The following is a 13,333-nucleotide window of genomic DNA, read 5'->3' as shown; positions in this document are numbered from 1 at the left end:
CTTCCTTGGAACCAGCCCTAGCCCTAGCTGGCTTTGCTGCCTAGGGTTAGGGTTAGGGTTACGCCTAGGGTTAGGGTTAGGGTTACGCCTAGGGTTAGGGTTTTCTAAACCACAACGCCCAGAGCTCCAGGCACACTGCAGCTGCGGAGGGCATGCCAAGGAGGACACAAAAGTGCCACAAGGTGCCTGCCTCCACAGCTACTTCCTTGGAACCAGCCCTAGCCCTAGCTGGCTTTGCTGCCTAGGGTTAGGGTTAGGGTTACGCCTAGGGTTAGGGTTAGGGTTACGCCTAGGGTTAGGGTTTTCTAAACCACAAAGCCCAGAGCTCCAGGCACACTGCAGCTGCGGAGGGCATGCCAAGGAGGACACAAAAGTGCCACAAGGTGCCTTCTTCCACAGCTACTTCCTTGGATTCAGCCCTAGCCCTAGCTGGCTTTGCTGCCTAGGGTTAGGGTTAGGGTTACGCCTAGGGTTAGGGTTTTCTAAACCACAAAGCCCAGAGCTCCAGGCACACTGCAGCTGTGGAGGGCATGCCAAGGAGGACACAAAAGTGCCACAAGGTGCCTGCTTCCACAGCTACTTCCTTGGAACCAGCCCTAGCCCTAGCTGGCTTTGCTGCCTAGGGTTAGGGTTACGCCTAGGGTTAGGGTTTTCTAAACCACAAAGCCCAGAGCTCCAGGCACACTGCAGCTGCGGAGGGCATGCCAAGGAGGACACAAAAGTGCCACAAGGTGCCTGCCTCCACAGCTACTTCCTTGGAACCAGCCCTAGCCCTAGCTGGCTTTGCTGCCTAGGGTTAGGGTTAGGGTTAGGCCTAGGGTTAGGGTTAGGGTTACGCCTAGGTTTACGGTTTTCTAAACCACAAAGCCCAGAGCTCCAGGCACACTGCAGCTGCGGAGAGCATGCCAAGGAGGACACAAAAGTGCCACATGGTGCCTGCTTCCACAGCTACTTCCTTGGAACCAGCCCTAGCCCTAGCTGGCTTTGCTGCCTAGGGTTAGGGTTAGGGTTACGCCTAGGGTTAGGGTTTTCTAAACCACAAAGCCCAGAGCTCCAGGCACACTGCAGCTGTGGAGGGCTTGCCTAGGAGGACACAAAAGTGCCACAAGCTGCCTGCCTCCACAGCTACTTCCTTGGAACCAGCCCTAGCCCTAGCTGGCTTTGCTGCCTAGGGTTAGGGTTAGGGTTACGCCTAGGGTTAGGGTTTTCTAAACCACAAAGCCCAGAGCTCCAGGCACACTGCAGCTGCGGAGGGCATGCCAAGGAGGACACAAAAGTGCCACAAGGTGCCTGCCTCCACAGCTACTTCCTTGGAACCAGCCCTAGCCCTAGCTGGCTTTGCTGCCTAGGGTTAGGGTTAGGGTTACGCCTAGGGTTAGGGTTAGGGTTACGCCTAGGGTTAGGGCTTTCTAAACCACAAAGCCCAGAGCTCCAGGCACACTGCAGCTGCGGAGGGCATGCCAAGGAGGACACAAAAGTGCCACAAGGTGCCTGCCTCCACAGCTACTTCTTTTGAACCAGCCCTAGCCCTAGCTGGATTTGCTGCCTAGGGTTAGGGTTAGGGTTATGCTTAGGGTTAGGGTTTTCTAAACCACAAAGCCCAGAGCTCCAGGCACACTGCAGCTGCGGAGGGCATGCCAAGGAGGACACAAAAGTGCCACAAGGTGCCTGCCTCCACAGCTACTTCCTTGGAACCAGCCCTAGCCCTAGCTGGCTTTGCTGCCTAGGGTTAGGGTTAGGGTTACGCCTAGGGTTAGGGTTTTCTAAACCACAAAGCCCAGAGCTCCAGGCACACTGCAGCTGCGGAGGGCATGCCAAGGAGGACACAAAAGCGCCACAAGGTTCCTGCCTCCACAGCTACTTCCTTGGAACCAGCCCTAGCCCTAGCTGGCTTTGCTGCCTAGGGTTAGGGTTAGGGTTAGGCCTAGGGTTAGGGTTAGGGTTACGCCTAGGGTTAGGGTTTTCTAAACCACAAAGCCCAGAGCTCCAGGCACACTGCAGCTGCGGAGGGCATGCCAAGGAGGACACAAAAGTGCCACAAGGTGCCTGCCTCCACAGCTACTTCCTTGGAACCAGCCCTAGCCCTAGCTGGCTTTGCTGCCTAGGGTTAGGGTTAGGGTTACGCCTAGGGTTAGGGTTTTCTAAACCACAAAGCCCAGAGCTCCCGGCACACTGCAGCTGCGGAGGGCGTGCCAAGGAGGACACAAAAGTGCCACAAGGTGCCTGCCTCCACAGCTACTTCCTTGGAACCAGCCCTAGCCCTAGCTGGCTATGCTGCCTAGGGTTAGGTTTAGGGTTACGCCTAGGGTTAGGGTTTTCTAAACCACAAAGCCCAGAGCTCCAGGCACACTGCAGCTGCGGAGGGCATGCCAAGGAGGACACAAAAGTGCCACAAGGTGCCTGCTTCCACAGCTACTTCCTTGGAACCAGCCCTAGCCCTAGCTGGCTTTGCTGCCTAGGGTTAGGGTTAGGGTTACGCCTAGGGTTAGGGTTTTCTAAACCACAAAGCCCAGAGCTCCAGGCACACTGCAGCTGCGGAGGGCATGCCAAGGAGGACACAAAAGTGCCACAAGGTGCCTGCCTCCACAGCTACTTCCTTGGAACCAGCCCTAGCCCTAGCTGGCTTTGCTGCCTAGGGTTAGGGTTAGGGTTACGCCTAGGGTTAGGGTTTTCTAAACCACAAAGCCCAGAGCTCCAGGCACACTGCAGCTGCGGAGGGCATGCCAAGGAGGACACAAAAGTGCCACAAGGTGCCTGCCTCCACAGCTACTTCCTTGGAACCAGCCCTAGCCCTAGCTGGCTTTGCTGCCTAGGGTTAGGGTTAGGGTCACGCCTAGGGTTAGGGTTTTCTAAACCACAAAGCCCAGAGCTCCAGGCACACTGCAGCTGTGGAGGGCTTGCCTAGGAGGACACAAAAGTGCCACAAGGTGCCTGCCTCCACAGCTACTTCCTTGGAACCAGCCCTAGCCCTAGCTGGCTTTGCTGCCTAGGGTTAGGGTTAGGGTTACGCCTAGGGTTAGGGTTTTCTAAACCACAAAGCCCAGAGCTCCAGGCACACTGCAGCTGCGGAGGGCATGCCAAGGAGGACACAAAAGTGCCACAAGGTGCCTGCCTCCACAGCTACTTCCTTGGAACCAGCCCTAGCCCTAGCTGGCTTTGCTGCCTAGGGTTAGGGTTAGGGTTACGCCTAGGTTTAGCGTTTCTAAACCACAAAGCCCAGAGCTCCAGGCACACTGCAGCTGCGGAGGGCATGCCAAGGAGGACACAAAAGTGCCACAAGGTGCCTGCCTCCACAGCTACTTCCTTGGAACCAGCCCTAGCCCTAGCTGGCTTTGCTGCCTAGGGTTAGGGTTAGGGTTAGGCCTAGGGTTAGGGTTAGGGTTACGCCTAGGGTTAGGGTTTTCTAAACCACAAAGCCCAGAGCTCCAGGCACACTGCAGCTGCGGAGGGCATGCCAAGGAGGACACAAAAGTGCCACAAGGTGCCTGCCTCCACAGCTACTTCCTTGGAACCAGCCCTAGCCCTAGCTGGCTTTGCTGCCTAGGGTTAGGGTTAGGGTTACGCCTAGGGTTAGGGTTAGGGTTACGCCTAGCGTTAGGGTTTTCTAAACCACAAAGCCCAGAGCTCCAGGCACACTGCAGCTGCGGAGGGCATGCCAAGGAGGACACAAAAGTGCCACAAGGTGCCTGCCTCCACAGCTACTTCCTTTGAACCAGCCCTAGCCCTAGCTGGCTTTGCTGCCTAGGGTTAGGGTTTTCTAAACCACAAAGCCCAGAGCTCCAGGCACACTGCAGCTGCGGAGGGCATGCCAAGGAGGACACAAAAGTGCCACAAGGTGCCTGCCTCCACAGCTACTTCCTTGGAACCAGCCCTAGCCCTAGCTGGCTTTGCTGCCTAGGGTTAGGGTTAGGGTTAGGCCTAGGGTTAGGGTTAGGGTTACGCCTAGGTTTACGGTTTTCTAAACCACAAAGCCCAGAGCTCCAGGCACACTGCAGCTGCGGAGAGCATGCCAAGGAGGACACAAAAGTGCCACAAGGTGCCTGCTTCCACAGCTACTTCCTTGGAACCAGCCCTAGCCCTAGCTGGCTTTGCTGCCTAGGGTTAGGGTTAGGGTTACGCCTAGGGTTAGGGTTTTCTAAACCACAAAGCCCAGAGCTCCAGGCACACTGCAGCTGTGGAGGGCTTGCCTAGGAGGACACAAAAGTGCCACAAGGTGCCTGCCTCCACAGCTACTTCCTTGGAAGCAGCCCTAGCCCTAGCTGGCTTTGCTGCCTAGGGTTAGGGTTAGGGTTACGCCTAGGGTTAGGGTTTTCTAAACCACAAAGCCCAGAGCTCCAGGCACACTGCAGCTGCGGAGGGCATGCCAAGGAGGACACAAAAGTGCCACAAGGTGCCTGCCTCCACAGCTACTTCCTTGGAACCAGCCCTAGCCCTAGCTGGCTTTGCTGCCTAGGGTTAGGGTTAGGGTTACGCCTAGGGTTAGGGTTAGGGTTACGCCTAGGGTTAGGGTTTTCTAAACCACAAAGCCCAGAGCTCCAGGCACACTGCAGCTGCGGAGGGCATGCCAAGGAGGACACAAAAGTGCCACAAGGTGCCTGCCTCCACAGCTACTTCCTTGGAACCAGCCCTAGCCCTAGCTGGCTTTGCTGCCTAGGGTTAGGGTTAGGGTTACGCCTAGGGTTAGGGTTAGGGTTACGCCTAGGGTTAGGGTTTTCTAAACCACAAAGCCCAGAGCTCCAGGCACACTGCAGCTGCGGAGGGCATGCCAAGGAGGACACAAAAGTGCCACAAGGTGCCTTCTTCCACAGCTACTTCCTTGGATTCAGCCCTAGCCCTAGCTGGGTTTGCTGCCTAGGGTTAGGGTTAGGGTTACGCCTAGGGTTAGGGTTTTCTAAACCACAAAGCCCAGAGCTCCAGGCACACTGCAGCTGTGGAGGGCATGCCAAGGAGGACACAAAAGTGCCACAAGGTGCCTGCTTCCACAGCTACTTCCTTGGAACCAGCCCTAGCCCTAGCTGGCTTTGCTGCCTAGGGTTAGGGTTACGCCTAGGGTTAGGGTTTTCTAAACCACAAAGCCCAGAGCTCCAGGCACACTGCAGCTGCGGAGGGCATGCCAAGGAGGACACAAAAGTGCCACAAGGTGCCTGCCTCCACAGCTACTTCCTTGGAACCAGCCCTAGCCCTAGCTGGCTTTGCTGCCTAGGGTTAGGGTTAGGGTTACGCCTAGGGTTAGGGTTAGGGTTACGCCTAGGGTTAGGGTTTTCTAAACCACAAAGCCCAGAGCTCCAGGCACACTGCAGCTGCGGAGGGCATGCCAAGGAGGACACAAAAGTGCCACAAGGTGCCTGCCTCCACAGCTACTTCTTTTGAACCAGCCCTAGCCCTAGCTGGCTTTGCTGCCTAGGGTTAGGGTTAGGGTCACGCCTAGGGTTAGGGTTTTCTAAACCACAAAGCCCAGAGCTCCAGGCACACTGCAGCTGTGGAGGGCTTGCCTAGGAGGACACAAAAGTGCCACAAGGTGCCTGCCTCCACAGCTACTTCCTTGGAACCAGCCCTAGCCCTAGCTGGCTTTGCTGCCTAGGGTTAGGGTTAGGGTTACGCCTAGGGTTAGGGTTTTCTAAACCACAAAGCCCAGAGCTCCAGGCACACTGCAGCTGCGGAGGGCATGCCAAGGAGGACACAAAAGTGCCACAAGGTGCCTGCCTCCACAGCTACTTCCTTGGAACCAGCCCTAGCCCTAGCTGGCTTTGCTGCCTAGGGTTAGGGTTAGGGTTACGCCTAGGGTTAGGGTTTTCTAAACCACAAAGCCCAGAGCTCCAGGCACACTGCAGCTGCGGAGGGCATGCCAAGGAGGACACAAAAGTGCCACAAGGTGCCTGCCTCCACAGCTACTTCCTTGGAACCAGCCCTAGCCCTAGCTGGCTTTGCTGCCTAGGGTTAGGGTTAGGGTTACGCCTAGGGTTAGGGTTAGGGTTACGCCTAGGGTTAGGGTTTTCTAAACCACAAAGCCCAGAGCTCCAGGCACACTGCAGCTGCGGAGGGCATGCCAAGGAGGACACAAAAGTGCCACAAGGTGCCTGCCTCCACAGCTACTTCTTTTGAACCAGCCCTAGCCCTAGCTGGCTTTGCTGCCTAGGGTTAGGGTTAGGGTTATGCCTAGGGTTAGGGTTTTCTAAACCACAAAGCCCAGAGCTCCAGGCACACTGCAGCTGCGGAGGGCATGCCAAGGAGGACACAAAAGTGCCACAAGGTGCCTGCCTCCACAGCTACTTCCTTGGAACCAGCCCTAGCCCTAGCTGGCTTTGCTGCCTAGGGTTAGGGTTAGGGTTACGCCTAGGGTTAGGGTTTTCTAAACCACAAAGCCCAGAGCTCCAGGCACACTGCAGCTGCGGAGGGCATGCCAAGGAGGACACAAAAGCGCCACAAGGTTCCTGCCTCCACAGCTACTTCCTTGGAACCAGCCCTAGCCCTATCTGGCTTTGCTGCCTAGGGTTAGGGTTAGGGTTAGGCCTAGGGTTAGGGTTAGGGTTACGCCTAGGGTTAGGGTTTTCTAAACCACAAAGCCCAGAGCTCCAGGCACACTGCAGCTGCGGAGGGCATGCCAAGGAGGACACAAAAGTGCCACAAGGTGCCTGCCTCCACAGCTACTTCCTTGGAACCAGCCCTAGCCCTAGCTGGCTTTGCTGCCTAGGGTTAGGGTTAGGGTTACGCCTAGGGTTAGGGGTTTCTAAACCACAAAGCCCAGAGCTCCAGGCACACTGCAGCTGCGGAGGGCATGCCAAGGAGGACACAAAAGTGCCACAAGGTGCCTGCTTCCACAGCTACTTCCTTGGAACCAGCCCTAGCCCTAGCTGGCTTTGCTGCCTAGGGTTAGGGTTAGGGTTACGCCTAGGGTTAGGGTTTTCTAAACCACAAAGCCCAGAGCTCCAGGCACACTGCAGCTGCGGAGGGCATGCCAAGGAGGACACAAAAGTGCCACAAGGTGCCTGCCTCCACAGCTACTTCCTTGGAACCAGCCCTAGCCCTAGCTGGCTTTGCTGCCTAGGGTTAGGGTTAGGGTCACGCCTAGGGTTAGGGTTTTCTAAACCACAAAGCCCAGAGCTCCAGGCACACTGCAGCTGTGGAGGGCTTGCCTAGGAGGACACAAAAGTGCCACAAGGTGCCTGCCTCCACAGCTACTTCCTTGGAACCAGCCCTAGCCCTAGCTGGCTTTGCTGCCTAGGGTTAGGGTTAGGGTTACGCCTAGGGTTAGGGTTTTCTAAACCACAAAGCCCAGAGCTCCAGGCACACTGCAGCTGCGGAGGGCATGCCAAGGAGGACACAAAAGTGCCACAAGGTGCCTGCCTCCACAGCTACTTCCTTGGAACCAGCCCTAGCCCTAGCTGGCTTTGCTGCCTAGGGTTAGGGTTAGGGTTACGCCTAGGTTTAGGGTTTCTAAACCACAAAGCCCAGAGCTCCAGGCACACTGCAGCTGCGGAGGGCATGCCAAGGAGGACACAAAAGTGCCACAAGGTGCCTGCCTCCACAGCTACTTCCTTGGAACCAGCCCTAGCCCTAGCTGGCTTTGCTGCCTAGGGTTAGGGTTAGGGTTAGGCCTAGGGTTAGGGTTAGGGTTACGCCTAGGGTTAGGGTTTTCTAAACCACAAAGCCCAGAGCTCCAGGCACACTGCAGCTGCGGAGGGCATGCCAAGGAGGACACAAAAGTGCCACAAGCTGCCTGCCTCCACAGCTACTTCCTTGGAACCAGCCCTAGCCCTAGCTGGCTTTGCTGCCTAGGGTTAGGGTTAGGGTTACGCCTAGGGTTAGGGTTAGGGTTACGCCTAGGGTTAGGGTTTTCTAAACCACAAAGCCCAGAGCTCCAGGCACACTGCAGCTGCGGAGGGCATGCCAAGGAGGACACAAAAGTGCCACAAGGTGCCTGCCTCCACAGCTACTTCCTTTGAACCAGCCCTAGCCCTAGCTGGCTTTGCTGCCTAGGGTTAGGGTTAGGGTTACGCCTAGGGTTAGGGTTTTCTAAACCACAAAGCCCAGAGCTCCAGGCACACTGCAGCTGCGGAGGGCATGCCAAGGAGGACACAAAAGTGCCACAAGGTGCCTGCCTCCACAGCTACTTCCTTGGAACCAGCCCTAGCCCTAGCTGGCTTTGCTGCCTAGGGTTAGGGTTAGGGTTAGGCCTAGGGTTAGGGTTAGGGTTACGCCTAGGTTTACGGTTTTCTAAACCACAAAGCCCAGAGCTCCAGGCACACTGCAGCTGCGGAGAGCATGCCAAGGAGGACACAAAAGTGCCACAAGGTGCCTGCTTCCACAGCTACTTCCTTGGAACCAGCCCTAGCCCTAGCTGGCTTTGCTGCCTAGGGTTAGGGTTAGGGTTACGCCTAGGGTTAGGGTTTTCTAAACCACAAAGCCCAGAGCTCCAGGCACACTGCAGCTGTGGAGGGCTTGCCTAGGAGGACACAAAAGTGCCACAAGCTGCCTGCCTCCACAGCTACTTCCTTGGAACCAGCCCTAGCCCTAGCTGGCTTTGCTGCCTAGGGTTAGGGTTAGGGTTACGCCTAGGGTTAGGGTTTTCTAAACCACAAAGCCCAGAGCTCCAGGCACACTGCAGCTGCGGAGGGCATGCCAAGGAGGACACAAAAGTGCCACAAGGTGCCTGCCTCCACAGCTACTTCCTTGGAACCAGCCCTAGCCCTAGCTGGCTTTGCTGCCTAGGGTTAGGGTTAGGGTTACGCCTAGGGTTAGGGTTAGGGTTACGCCTAGGGTTAGGGTTTTCTAAACCACAAAGCCCAGAGCTCCAGGCACACTGCAGCTGCGGAGGGCATGCCAAGGAGGACACAAAAGTGCCACAAGGTGCCTGCCTCCACAGCTACTTCCTTGGAACCAGCCCTAGCCCTAGCTGGCTTTGCTGCCTAGGGTTAGGGTTAGGGTTACGCCTAGGGTTAGGGTTAGGGTTACGCCTAGGGTTAGGGTTTTCTAAACCACAAAGCCCAGAGCTCCAGGCACACTGCAGCTGCGGAGGGCATGCCAAGGAGGACACAAAAGTGCCACAAGGTGCCTTCTTCCACAGCTACTTCCTTGGATTCAGCCCTAGCCCTAGCTGGGTTTGCTGCCTAGGGTTAGGGTTAGGGTTACGCCTAGGGTTAGGGTTTTCTAAACCACAAAGCCCAGAGCTCCAGGCACACTGCAGCTGTGGAGGGCATGCCAAGGAGGACACAAAAGTGCCACAAGGTGCCTGCTTCCACAGCTACTTCCTTGGAACCAGCCCTAGCCCTAGCTGGCTTTGCTGCCTAGGGTTAGGGTTACGCCTAGGGTTAGGGTTTTCTAAACCACAAAGCCCAGAGCTCCAGGCACACTGCAGCTGCGGAGGGCATGCCAAGGAGGACACAAAAGTGCCACAAGGTGCCTGCCTCCACAGCTACTTCCTTGGAACCAGCCCTAGCCCTAGCTGGCTATGCTGCCTAGGGTTAGGGTTAGGGTTAGGCCTAGGGTTAGGGTTAGGGTTACGCCTAGGGTTAGGGTTTTCTAAACCACAAAGCCCAGAGCTCCAGGCACACTGCAGCTGCGGAGAGCATGCCAAGGAGGACACAAAAGTGCCACATGGTGCCTGCTTCCACAGCTACTTCCTTGGAACCAGCCCTAGCCCTAGCTGGCTTTGCTGCCTAGGGTTAGGGTTAGGGTTACGCCTAGGGTTAGGGTTTTCTAAACCACAAAGCCCAGAGCTCCAGGCACACTGCAGCTGTGGAGGGCTTGCCTAGGAGGACACAAAAGTGCCACAAGCTGCCTGCCTCCACAGCTACTTCCTTGGAACCAGCCCTAGCCCTAGCTGGCTTTGCTGCCTAGGGTTAGGGTTAGGGTTACGCCTAGGGTTAGGGTTTTCTAAACCACAAAGCCCAGAGCTCCAGGCACACTGCAGCTGCGGAGGGCATGCCAAGGAGGACACAAAAGTGCCACAAGGTGCCTGCCTCCACAGCTACTTCCTTGGAACCAGCCCTAGCCCTAGCTGGCTTTGCTGCCTAGGGTTAGGGTTAGGGTTACGCCTAGGGTTAGGGTTAGGGTTACGCCTAGGGTTAGGGTTTTCTAAACCACAAAGCCCAGAGCTCCAGGCACACTGCAGCTGCGGAGGGCATGCCAAGGAGGACACAAAAGTGCCACAAGGTGCCTGCCTCCACAGCTACTTCTTTTGAACCAGCCCTAGCCCTAGCTGGCTTTGCTGCCTAGGGTTAGGGTTAGGGTTATGCCTAGGGTTAGGGTTTTCTAAACCACAAAGCCCAGAGCTCCAGGCACACTGCAGCTGCGGAGGGCATGCCAAGGAGGACACAAAAGTGCCACAAGGTGCCTGCCTCCACAGCTACTTCCTTGGAACCAGCCCTAGCCCTAGCTGGCTTTGCTGCCTAGGGTTAGGGTTAGGGTTAGGCCTAGGGTTAGGGTTAGGGTTACGCCTAGGTTTACGGTTTTCTAAACCACAAAGCCCAGAGCTCCAGGCACACTGCAGCTGCGGAGGGCATGCCAAGGAGGACACAAAAGTGCCACAAGGTGCCTTCTTCCACAGCTACTTCCTTGGATTCAGCCCTAGCCCTAGCTGGGTTTGCTGCCTAGGGTTAGGGTTAGGGTTACGCCTAGGGTTAGGGTTTTCTAAACCACAAAGCCCAGAGCTTCAGGCACACTGCAGCTGCGGAGGGCATGCCAAGGAGGACACAAAAGTGCCACAAGGTGCCTGCTTCCACAGCTACTTCCTTGGAACCAGCCCTAGCCCTAGCTGGCTTTGCTGCCTAGGGTTAGGGTTACGCCTAGGGTTAGGGTTTTCTAAACCACAAAGCCCAGAGCTCCAGGCACACTGCAGCTGCGGAGGGCATGCCAAGGAGGACACAAAAGTGCCACAAGGTGCCTGCCTCCACAGCTACTTCCTTGGAACCAGCCCTAGCCCTAGCTGGCTTTGCTGCCTAGGGTTAGGGTTAGGGTTACGCCTAGGGTTAGGGTTTTCTAAACCACAAAGCCCAGAGCTCCAGGCACACTGCAGCTGCGGAGGGCATGCCAAGGAGGACACAAAAGTGCCACAAGGTGCCTGACTCCACAGCTACTTCCTTGGAAGCAGCCCTAGCCCTAGCTGGCTTTGCTGCCTAGGGTTAGGGTTAGGGTTACGCCTAGGGTTAGGTTTAGGGTTACGCCTAGGGTTAGGGTCAGAGTTACACCGTCGCAGAGCAAAAAACCTGGGCAGAACAACTTTGAAGTTTAGAAATCTCAGGCATACATCGCACTTTTCCCAGAGACCTTTCTTCACCTCCTGGTAGCAGAACTATACAGAGATAATGCTTTTTTGCCTCTTCTGAGCCCCACTTCTACAGTACACTTTCTCCCTGTATACCAGTGCTGCACTGTCTTTAGGCTACCACGGGGGTTTGGAGAGCATTCCCCTGCCCTCCTGCACTTGGAGAGCCTTCCTGAGCCCTGCCACATCGGGTGGCTGTTGGCCTAAAGGGGTTTCCATTGAGTAATTATGTCGTTTTTAAGTGAATGATGAATGGTCCTAAAGGTGACATTTTAAGTCATCTTTGCTCATGAAGAGAAACACTTTATGTCTTCAACTCCAACCCATTGCTTAAGACAAAGTGCCATGTCTGAAAATGGGAACTGCATGTCTCTTGTCACAACAGGCCCCTGGCTGGGCAATAATCAGCATAGACTCCATGATTCACAGAGGTTGATTAATAATCTGTTTATTAAGATACCCATTGTTCTTATAGACACTTACAATCCAGCTGGACCTAATTGGTCCTCCAGTCCAAACACCATCACCACTGGCTATTTAAGAAACCACCCTTTGGTAAACAAATCCGCATAACACATTCCACATGTTCACAATACCAGGTGCAGCAAGTTAAGATAAGAATTGTTTCTCATTCTTTTCTCTGATCTTCTCACAGACTTTGTGAAAGTTATGTTTCTCTCTCACAGCCTGTGAAAGTTGTGATTCTCTCTGTGGCCAGAGTGCTGCTGCCACAAGTGACTTTCCTGTCCTGTCCCAACAGCAGACTGCCAGGCCAACTTTCTTTGCCCGCAAGTTTGAGGCGGTGGTGAACCAGGAGATCATTGGCCAGCTAGACTATTACCTGTACGGGAATTACCCTCCGGGCACGCCAGGGCTGCGCTCCTACTGGGAGAACGTGTACGAGGAGCCCGACGGGCTGGGCGCGCTCAGTGACGTGGCCCTCACCATGTTCCACTCCTTCTCCCGCCTGGGCCTGCGCAGGGCCGAGACCTCCTTCCATGCTGCTGGGGACAACAGCTGCAGGTCAGTGCTGCCTCTGCTCCTCTGGGGGACACAGGGACCACCAGGCTCTGGGGAGACTCGTTCTGCTCGGCTGTGCTGGCTGGAGCCTACGGCCACAAGCACAGCCAGGCAGCTGCAAGCGCGCAGCACTGATTTCCAGGAGTATTTATGGCCGTAATAAAGCGTGGGTTATTCTGGGTTGACATTATGTGACCTGTTTGCTGCACTTTTAAGGAGCTCCTCTCCAGCCTGATGAAGACTGACAGGATCCAGTTGGGCAGTGCTACCCCCACTGCTGCGTTTCCCTTGATTAATTTCAGCAAGTGTATTATAGCCTCAGCTCCTAAACCCTCCGTGTGATTGCAGCAGAGGTCATGTTCACCTCTATTATGCTTACCAAAAGCAGAGGACAGGATTTCAGAACAAATCTGAACACAGGCAGGTTAATGGTCCTTGCTTGTTTGTTCCCCTGGGAGCACACATGTAGTGCAGAGAGCTTGCTTGGCTTAGTTTGCCTGCTTGGTGCAGTTCTCTGTGCCAAAAGTGCTGCAACTGGTAGGATCTATTAGCATCAAATACATAAAATATATGCAGGTGTTTATATATCTATATATAGGTAGATATATTTATCTCAAATAAATTTCCTTATGCTTTAAAAGGAAATTATCCCTATATTCTAGATTCCTTTTTCACCTCTAAGCCTGGCTAAGAAGAATTCAGTCTAAAAGGGATTTGAAGGAGGAATTCCTGAAGTTAGACTTGCATAGAAAAGGCTCTCTTCATAGTAGATGTTTGCTGCCTGCAAACACATCTGGAGCTGTTTAGATTCAAAGCAGAGATGGTTCCTCTTTTTAAGTCTTACTTTACCATCTCTTAATTCCATTTTCAGAATGTATTTCTAGAGCCTGCCCTTTTATATCCTAATAGAAAACACATAGAGCCTAAGTCAGCAAACACTCCATGTGCTTTGATGGATGGACGTTGCCCATGTTGTGTTCTCAAGAGGGAACCAAATGTGCCTTGACCTTCCTAAATTAGTCATGGAAGTGCTGAGCAATGCCCCATTTA

General features: G+C 54.9%; 1 protein-coding gene across 1 annotated transcript in view; it reads left to right on the top strand.

The window, feature by feature from the left end:
* The window catches only part of XYLT1 (xylosyltransferase 1), a gene marked incomplete at both ends in the record, with an annotated part of 321,569 nt that overhangs the window by 292,488 nt on the left and 15,748 nt on the right, over positions 1 to 13,333 (top strand). Inside the window, one exon of the mRNA XM_084216617.1 lies at positions 12,024 to 12,286. Coding sequence (XP_084072743.1) covers positions 12,024 to 12,286 — 263 coding nt within the window. The remainder of the gene's footprint in view (positions 1 to 12,023; positions 12,287 to 13,333) is intronic.

The sequence above is a fragment of the Fringilla coelebs genome (assembly GCF_963513975.1).
Source record: "Fringilla coelebs genome assembly, chromosome: 16".
Classification (NCBI taxonomy): domain Eukaryota; kingdom Metazoa; phylum Chordata; class Aves; order Passeriformes; family Fringillidae; genus Fringilla; species Fringilla coelebs.
This window is presented reverse-complemented; position numbering and strand designations above follow the sequence as displayed.